Source organism: Fulmarus glacialis, unplaced genomic scaffold (genome assembly GCF_000690835.1).
Source record: "Fulmarus glacialis isolate BGI_N327 unplaced genomic scaffold, ASM69083v1 scaffold38015, whole genome shotgun sequence".
In the NCBI taxonomy this organism is placed as follows: Eukaryota; Metazoa; Chordata; class Aves; order Procellariiformes; family Procellariidae; genus Fulmarus; species Fulmarus glacialis.
In genome coordinates, this window is record NW_009214332.1 from 7,676 (window position 1) to 18,132 (window position 10,457).

General features: G+C 39.8%; 1 protein-coding gene across 1 annotated transcript; it reads right to left on the minus strand.

The window, feature by feature from the left end:
* Positions 1-228: 228 nt before the first annotated feature.
* TMEM165 (transmembrane protein 165) lies at positions 229-9,233 on the minus strand (the record flags this gene model as incomplete). Its single annotated transcript, XM_009578524.1, is given in 5 exon segments — positions 229-824; positions 2,327-2,432; positions 5,244-5,426; positions 6,260-6,435; positions 8,959-9,233. Coding segments are annotated over 5 exon segments (817 nt in total), but the record flags the coding sequence as incomplete, so codon positions are not given.
* Between the last annotated feature and the right edge of the window lie 1,224 nt (positions 9,234-10,457).

Here is a 10,457-nt window from a genome sequence, read left to right on the forward strand (position 1 = left end):
GAATGGAACATTGTTAAGTTGGACCATTTTATTACTTTCCGTATACTTTAATGTTTCAAAACTTAAAAAAAAGGTCAAATAATACTAGCTCCAGACAGATTGCATATTGAACATGGTAGGTTGTTAATCACCACACATCAATTTCCCAATAAAAATCCCTGATTAAGAAGTTTTCCCTCTGAATTAAATTTATAAAATTCTGTCAGTGGCTCAGCCACTCAATGGTATAGGAACTGCTCCCAGGTTTCTTGTTGCTTAGATTATCCAGCCTTGGGTGCACCCTGGAACCAAAAGTCCTTGGAGATGGGAGCCAGCAGTTTTCTCCTTAACACCGTCTGTTGAGCAACATGGAACAAGACACAGTCTGCTTCGAGAAGCCTTAAGAACCAGCTCTTGAAGAAACGGGAAAGGTGGCCACGTGTAACAGAGGAAGAAAAGAGGAAGCCTCAATACTTATGAGAGCAGATCCTCAAAACTCAGCTGAGCCAGGTCCAGCAAGCAAGAAAACCACGCAAATCCCACCAAGGGAGCAGGCACCAGAGAGTAAACAAACCAGACAATAAGCAGGTCTCCACTGCAGCAGCTGTCCATAAATGTGTCAGTCCCATGAACCATTTGCTATAAAAAGTTCAGTGTCTCATCTTCAGTGCTTCAGTTTAACTATAATTCTGTACATTATATACAAAAATGCACAAGGATAGCTGCTTGATGCTTCCAATCCTTGTTCTTCTGCAGTGATGAAAAATTTTAAAAACCAGAGTCTGGACTTATAAATAGTGCAGAAAATGCAAATGCTAAGAAGACAATGCCTCCTATGATTGTCACTGAAAAGAAAAAAACAAACCAAAAAGAAATTACATACTGAAAGTTAAATATCTTCCATGACACATTCCAGTTTTTGGGTTTTTTTTGTTTGTTTGTTTTTTTAAAATTTCTGATTCCCAAATAATCTTACTTTAAAATTTATGCTGCAAACAGTGGACATTGTTTCTAGCTCAGTGTCAGAATGCCCATATGCCATCCCATTGTCTAACTGCATCTACAAGAATATATTCTGGTCCTTAGAAGGAAGCTTTGTTTTACTCTTATTACTTTAGCTAGTATAAAACTGAGGCTGACGCCTGCTGTTGAATATTTGGCTGTATAGGGGAAAGAAAGATACAATATTCTCATGCTAGAGCAAGCCATCAGTTAAGAGTGAGATACTAATTAGCATTTTTTGCACAGTTTAGGTAACTATATTGAAAGAGACAGTATCAAAAACATTAACTGCTTGCAATGGCTGCTGGAGGCTGGAACAGTATTCCAGGAAAGCACCATTGTATTTGGACCGTTCTCCTACTCTTCTCTGAACAAGCTAACGAGCTAGATGGATCTTTGGTCTAACCTAGTAAGACTATTCCTGTGGCCAAAGATCCATGTTGAGCTTATTGGGAGCATATAAAATCATTGTTAGATTAGCACCTCATCATCAACTTCCTTTGCAAACAAACAAGACAGAATGCACGTTTCACTTTCTGCAGTGAAGTTGTTTTTTCACAACCTCTGCAACTACAGAACAAATATTCTGAATGAGCGTTTATAGGAAGCAGCTTCACAGAATCCTTCCTGGGAGCAAGAAATCTCACTACATCACAGGACTGACAATTGAAACAAGCTGCAACCTAATCTAAGGAGAAAAAAAAACAACCCAATGTAACCTTACTGGTACTTCCTGTTACAGACAGCAGGTATGATAAAAAAAAAAACCACCACACACAGAGTAGCTTTTAAAGCTTTTATATGGCTGGCATAACTTTTAAGTATGCAGTTCTCTTGCCCACCTGAAGGTCTGCACTCAGAATTACGACAGAATTTCTATTACCCACTGTCAAACAGTACATACCAACTGAATTCAAAATACTGTATTTGCTTTCTCTGGTCTCCTACAAGTTAGCTAACAGTGAAGCAAAATGTGCTTCACCTGTGTCCATCTTTAAACCTAGAGCTACAATACCCATTTCGATTCCTTAAATCAGAGTCAGCAAACCATTAAGTTCAATCAAGGCCAGACCCCTTAGAAGCACCCCGCGCAGGGTGGTGGCACACACTCGGACTCTGCCTGGCAGGAGAGACACGCAGCCCTAGGAACAGCGCAGGGTCACCCCCCACGAGGGGAGCTGACCATGGAGCGGGGCAGAGGGGGCAGTGGGATGGAAGTCAGACTCAAAAAACTAAAGGTTTTGGGTTTTCCAGAAGTTTTGAGAAACACAGTTCCCAAGCATGTAGTCCTTTACACCACAGACATTACCAGCATTAATTTTGGTTGGAGTGAGTTTTCACTTACCAGTCCTTACAGAAATTTTTTGTGCTATCATCCTCCCTCCAATAACTGCTAAACCAGTGCATAGGCAATGTCCCACTGTTCCTCCTACTGCCACACCGTAGGGGTCCTGAGGAAAAAAAAATACAAGGGAAACATCAGCACAGTTGAAAACCCACTAGTCCTACCTGCCATGAAGGTGCAATGCCTTCATTCCTTGATTGCACAATGTCAAGCACAGAAGACACTCTCTGGTGTTTACTCTGCTCTGCTATCTATCACTGCCTTAAAGACCAGTAACAGTGTACATCAGCTAGTGCGACAGACTTAAATCAAAATCTGACTAACATAGGAGCATAGGGCATGTTTCAACCAAGAAGCATCTTCAAGTCATTAAATACAGATCCAGAAATCGCTCTGCTGTACTTAAACAATTAAGCAACCTCTAGAGGGAAGGTGGCAGCTGTTGGGAAACACAATAAGCATCAGCTGGAAGAACAACCTAATTATAAAGAAAGAGAAAAATAAATCCATGAACTGCAAATTAAAGCTTTCAGCAGCTAAAACATTCTGACTCCTTTGTCTAGCTTCACAAGGTTGTGCTCTACACTCTCCCCCCCAATCATCCAAAGAGGGAAGTATGAAAGAATTGAAGTCCAGAGGATAAGAAACTGTTTTCAAAGTTTACTGTCAACGACACCTTTCACATCACTGCATAACAGTTACTCAATACGTGAACAAATCTGCTACATAAAGAAGTTTCTCAGATCTACTTAAAAATTACACAGTTAAGGGCAGCATATATATTGAACACCTCATAAAACAGAAGACTTCAGCATTAGAAACAGAAATCAATCTTTTAATGACCGATAAAGAAGGCAAGGTAGGAGCATGACTTTCTGCTGTACAAAGACGAATGATGGAAACTGGAGTTGAGTCCCCTGCACATCTCTAAGAGAGACTTTTATCTCTGAGAGGTAAAAAATGAGGAATGCATGAAATCTCTGACAGGCAAACAGCAAAACTATCTAGGAAATGATACAGTATGAAGAAAACAGACAACATCGACTGGCCAAGAGAACCAAAACCATGTGACAGTGAGAAAAGATGGCGAGCACCAAGCACAGGACAGGTAAGAAACCACCAAGAAGTGTGGGTCGGGAGTATGGCTGTGCCAGCAGAACACACTTGCCTCCAGGATCAGGACCCAAAGTTCCTAGAAATCCCTGTTTCCCTGCTGTCACCCCCCATTGGCAGAGAGTAGATCTCACCCCCCACCCCATTCCCTAGAGCTTTTCCTGGAAGGTAACAAGTTACAACGGCTTCCCTCAGCATAGTCTCCAGGAGCAGAAGTGCTCAGACGCAGCAGCCGAGGCAAAGCCAGTCTAGTAGGACTATGGAGTTTCCTTAAACAGATAAACAATTCTTATACACATTGAACTATTAAGGTGTAAAATCAAGTTCTTAAGGACTGTTGTCAGGAGGAGGTTAAGACAGACTGAACTCGTTCCCCTGGTGAATACACCAAGACAGCCAAATTATCACCGGTTTTCCCTCCAAAGGAGCCCTGTTTGTTTGTTGTGACAAGATGAACACTACTGCTTAATGAACGTTCATGCAGTATTTTGTTTTCTTTTCACTGAAGAATGTACAGTCCCAGCTGACTTACCACACTACTCAAATCTCTGTATAAAGATAATTTATTTCCTCACAAGCACTTCTGTAGTATTCCCGCTATATATCTTAGTACTTCACAAACAAGGATTTATCTGATTATGAAACAAAGGGGTGTAAAAGAATCCCACAGATAAAATGAAAAAAGATCCAGATCATAATCATTCACTGATTTTGAAAGCCCAAGATCAAGATATCTTCAATTCATTTTTTGTAGTATTCGCTTTCGTAGCACTTACACAAACACTTCATATGCGAAAGGCGCAACAGCCACAGTCTTTAGTTGCAATGCTCAGCACTTCACAAATAAGACCAGTCTGATGGACACTTCCTAATGGGACACTCAGAAAATGCAAACCAGAAGTCAACCACCGCCTGTGAAAAGATGGGCTTAAGCAACTTGCCTAGCACCATATAAAAACTTGGGCAGAGGCAGTAACAATTCCTCATTTTCCAAGATGGCATGTAACTGCCCGAACAATGAGATCATCTTCTTGTGGTGCTGCTCCCTGCCTCCTTAGCTCTAAGCACCTTCCTGCACTGTAAATAAAGACAAGAGGCTCCGACAGATTATAGCCTCCTTCATTACACAGCCCTGATTTATCTCTAGGGAAGATCTGAAAGTGCACTGAAAGAAGCATGATTCCTAGCGAAAAAATGTAAATTATCTCAATGTATGAAAGAACACAGACAAGCTACTTATGTTTATTAAAAGATTGACTATAAGCCTTAATTTACCTTTAAATATAATACAGTTATATACATTCCAACCATCATCGTGAATATAATTTCATTTACAGTATTACTTACTGCACAGCAGTTTATAGTTTATTTTAGTTCTATGCACTACCGTATTCACTTAGATTTTTAAGAAGAAGTATCTTTTTAACAGCTTTAAGTTTGCTGGGATGAAGGTCTCCTTTTAAAGCTACTGTGTTAAAACTGTATGACCACACAGATCAAAGAAAAAGAGGTTCTATAACAAGTCTCAATGCTGTAGCACAAACAATTGTATTCAGCTGCATGATATAAAACAACTATTTCCAGAAATGCCTGTGCACTCCCAATCACATAACAATAGTTTTAATAATACACAGAGCTTCAGTGAATTTATTTTCAGGTCTTGGCACAGCTGTAACACCAAGTAAGGCACAGCAAGGCAGCAGGTGTGAATTTGATACCTCCTGCAAGAGTACTTTGTCTCTCCCACTTCTCTGCGGGCAACCCAAAGAGGGCAAAAGAACAGTGGGCATTCTGCAACACTCACCTCTCTGGCGGCCAAGACTATGGTTGTTAATTGGGAACGATCACCCCATTCTGCTAAAAACGTTAAAGTAAAAGCTTGAACAAAGATTGGAGAAATAAAATGTAGCCACTTCTTCTGAGGTATAGTGGTGCCTGGCCCTGATTCCACATCTCCTGGCCCATTTAACAGTTTAGTCCTCTGAAGCTGTGGAGGACAAGGGGGAAAAAAAAAAAAAACAAACACCATAAGATTAGAAATGTCATCTAAACAACCGAAATGAAATACTTAAACTGTAAAGCTAGTAACTGGAATGTTATTAGCCACTGACTGCTGCATTATCAATGTATTATTTATATTAGACACCATTTTTAAAAACTAGCTATACACACACACACACACGTACACACACTGGTAATCACCTCGAACCTCCAATTATTGTCCATCTTGTACTGCTTGCACTTACGCAACAGTTTCAGTAGGAATGACACCTGCTTTCTAACCACAGATTTCCTCCTATTTTTAAAGCAGGGATCCCCCTCTTCCCAAGTGGTGGCTCTCAAATTAGGATTTCATAAAACTAATGGGTAAAAAAAAATCTTGAAAGAAATAAGATTAATACTCCACGCTACTCCTTAGAAGTGGACCAGTATATTTAGAAACTTACCATAATGGAGACCTTTGCTGCAACACTACAAACCTCAGCATTATTCTGCCTGACCATAAAAAGAAATAAAAGTAGAGGCAAGAGTAAACTGTTGATATTCTCTCTGCTAGTAATGCATTTAAAAAAAAAAAAAAAAAAAAGGACTCTATGGAGAAAGTCCCTTTTTTCCTGAGAAGCCGGGCTTGCCACAGAACTGGAATCACCTGTTGAAACAGCCTCCAGGGGCCACTTCTGTCCCATTTACCACACGTTTTCTGTGTCAGATTATCAGTCACAGACACAACTGAACACCCCAAACGTGACAATGCCATTCTACAGCTTCATGGCTGTAACTATTTCATCAGCCATAATTCACAGAAAGTTTATGACTTACTTCCTCGTCTTTTTTTTTTATTTCTGCTTGAACTTCCTCCAGCTCTTCCTGACCCTCATCTGGACTCATTTTCAAGCCTTCCCGAAGCATTCGGATGCCAAAAATCGCAAACAGTGCCGTTGACACATAGTATGTGTACACACGAGGAATAACTGTGGTGGCATAGCCAAATAAAACTGAAAAGAAAACAAATGTGTGATTTAAAAAAATAAGCATGAGGATCATAATTGTTTTTCCCAAATCTAAGAAATGCTCGCTAGCAAAATCTGCAATATCCACCGATAAATAAATACTACGTCTTTCGTTAGTTTTATATAATTTTCTGGGTTTTTTTGCAAGATAACAACACTCTAGAAACTCCAAGCATTACTGGTCACACCAGAGACTGAAGTCTACTAACACGCAGACAAGGCACACCAGGCAAAGTTGATGTGCCAGTCCAAGCAACATTATCTTTCCCATCAAGGACTATGCAAGTTCTGCCTTTCTCCAAGCATGCCATGAAACTATCATCTGTAATCATGATAGATTAGTCATGGTGTATACCAGTTAATTCCCCTTTAATATAAGACTACATGTTGGATAGCATCTCTTTCCAATCATTTAATTTATCAGATAAAGTTAGAATAAGATTTTCTACAAGTTAAATCTACTAGACATACCCACAAATCATCCAGCTGTGCGAATCCATGTCTCTCTTCTTTTGCCAAGTGCAAATACCTGCACGTTACTATTGCCTTCTCTCCCACACTCCCCACAAACACAAAACGTGACCAACTTTGATCTTCCTTTAATTTAAAAGCACTGATCCCACTCAAAGACCAAAAAGCTACCTCCACGGTGCATCTACTTTTATGGGTTTCGAAGGCAATCCAACTGAGCCAAAACTACTTCTCAAAGAAGAAGAAACACATATCCAGGACAAACTACTTTTGGACCATGCACTCACAACTGTTTCTACATATCCAGGACAAACTTTTGGACCATGCACTCACAACTGTTTCTGTTGTTTTACTCCACGTGCAATTAGCTAAAAGGAAGCACATTACCACATGTGTTTTCTTGCACACACTTTCATAGTTGAAAATCGCACTCAAAAATTACTACATAATCTGGAAATTAATCCGCACTGCCACTACCAAAAGTAAGACTATGAAACCAAAATTAATCAGGCTGTACTATTAGAAAACATGGCACGTACATATACGAATAACAGTATTAGTTGCACAGCTAAATAAAAAAAAAATTAAACTAAACTTCTTTTTGAAGACTGAAAATACTAAAACAAAGAATGCAAGAAACTATACAAAAAGTTCTATTTTTTTTTTTAGCATTACTTGCATATACAAGCATAGAAATAATGAAATAATCGGAATGATAAAGAAGCTTATTTTGCCATAAGGGTAGAACTGTCTCTAAGCACAGCTTGAAAAAACACCCCAAGTAGTGATTCCTTGGAGCCAGTGAGTTTAAATGAGCATATTTTCATGAAATCAAGGCGGGCAAAACCCCCAGGAATTTCCAGACACAGCTTGTATAAAACAAGGGCAGTGGAGAGAAAAGGGAAAAAAAAAAAAGCTCCTTTCTGAAAAGGAAGAAATAGTTGGGAACTTCTGAACTGGGGAATAAAGCAGAAAAGAAAGCTTTTACAAAAAAGCATCAAGAAAGATTTGAAGAAAGACTTAGTATAGAAAATGGGAGAGCTGTAATGGGCAGGAGAAAAGAGATTGCAAGATTTACAGAATAGTGCATCACCTGCCGTACTAAGTAACATCAAATGAAGCAAGTAGTGCAGAATTGAAGAAGTGTCAAAGACTGTTATAGTAAGTGAGTAAAAGAAGAAACTCACACAATGCCATCATTACATACAGTGCAAATGGAAACTGCTCCAAGACTGCAATAATAATTGCAGCAATATAAATACAGCTACACATCCAAAAACCATTCATAGAAAAACTCGCCGAGAAGCCTGAAGCCAGTTAATTGGCTGTCTCCAGTGTATATAAACCAATGAACACTATTTCAATTATTTCTGAAATGGGCATCGTTAGAAATGAGCACACCTACAACAAAATTTATGCTGCATCTGATATATCTGAAGGCTGCTCCATTTTACGATCACAGTACATGAGCACCCACAGCTACAGGTTCCTCATGTGCCACCTGACACCTCACTCCTCCCCCCCCTCCCCCCCCAGCTCTTGACTCTGTCAGTACCAGCTATCCCAAAGGATCACAGCAGAACGTCATCTTCCACTTACGCAGCTCCCAGCACAAATCCAAACAGCTACACACACAGGGACACAAGTCAGACAAGGGAAATTTGTCATCACATTAAGAATCTTTCGCCTTAGGAGGAAAAACAGAAGTCACTCCCATATTCCCTTTAGGCATGCTAATTTAACAGGAGCTAAAAATAAAAACGAAACTAGTGGCCCAAAAATCAAAGGAAGTGCTTAGGCTCCCAATCGCATTCCTCCTCCTTAAACTCACAGTGAGGTCCAGGGAGCGCAAACACCTCATTACAGGTAAGAGCCTGAATATTCAATCTGAGCCATGGTCCCCAGGAAAACCTTCATACTCTCCTCAGAACAGAAAACTTCACATACCTACTACCTTTGTTTAATTTCAATGAAGATTTATTGATAAGTATGTACCCAGCACATTTTAAGAGATGAAACAAAAAGAAGAGTGCTAACCTGATAAGCATGTCATCAGTCCCAAGGCAAGCATAGCACCAGCCAGTACAGTCAAACGGTTGTACCGCATTGCCATGATGGCTGCAATGAAGAAGGTCTTATCCCCCAGTTCTGACACAATGATGACCGATATAGCAGCCACAAATGCATGAATAAAGCCCAAATTAGTCTTGTCAGCTGACTCTTCATTGACAATGTGAACTGGAGCAACCGGCGAGGACCCCTTCTGTAAGAGGGGGGAAAAAACCCAACAAAAACACCACTAATTAATTAGGCTTGAATAGTTAGTTCACAGAAGTACTGAGCCTTGTATTTCTCCTGTCATATCATACTGCGTAGTGTGACATTTTAAGTATACGCCTCTCACGCAGCATTAATGATCATTAACTAGTTACTGGCTGCCACCTACCTCAAATTGCTAGTTAGGCACTTAGCAAGAAGATCAGATTGTGCGCTGATTATTAAAGCAGTACGTCACCATGCACACTACTACCAGAACATGAGAACCACTATTACAACAAAACATGGGGAAAGCTCCTTTAGTTCAGCTCTAATATCGCTGTCTTTACAATCCCTGGCTATTTACTTTATGACCTTGACCAAACAAGCAATTTTCTGATATAAATATTAAGAATCAAACTCTTCAAACTAAAATTGGGTGACTAGGATAGCTTAGCAGAAATACGAAGTCCTTTCAAAAATTGTCAGGATCACTCTCTTCCCTCGCAGAATCTTTGCATCTCAGGGGCATTAAAATTTTACACAAGTTTTCAACAGCTTTTTTTGTGCATGCTCTATGTTTGTTGAAAACTAGCTTTAAGACTTTCCAGTAGTCAAACCAGACCAGCACACTCCAGATCTCACTTACTTACCAAAGTGCTTACTTTTACAGAGATTAAGGTATCTACAGGCAAAAGCAAGACCCAAAAGAAGGAAGTCGATGTTTACGTGCTTGACCAGAGATGGCTAAGAAAGCCTGTTTCAGCACATCTACTAGCAGAGACAGATTTCAACATGTTTTAACATGGTGACTTCCCACCATTCCACTTTTAGCAGTGCTGTAAGTTTTCAGTTTTGAAATTTAAAAGTTTCCATGCTCTATATGATACATGGTGACTTCCCAGAATTCCTTCACCTTTAGCAGTGCTGTAAATCTTTGGTTTTGATATTTAAAACTTGGCATCTCTATATGCCACATCAAGCCATATGTTAATAATTTCTTCATCCCTCTGTGTGATCACCCGGCACTAGAATCCCCTAAGCAAGAACACCTTTCAAGAAGTTTTAACACAAAAAAATTAATCTTAAATATTGAGGAAAAACTGGCAGGTTTTGAGTCGCAACAAAGCCTGCTTTCATCTGCTTCTGTGAGGAAGACCTGGAGAGGCCGGTTCGCCTCCCCTGCATGCAAGCAAGCGGGGCACAAAAATATTTATCTGGTGAAAAAAGGCATTAGCCCTAAATGTCGGACCTAAATTCCCCTCTTTTAGCAGAAAAAG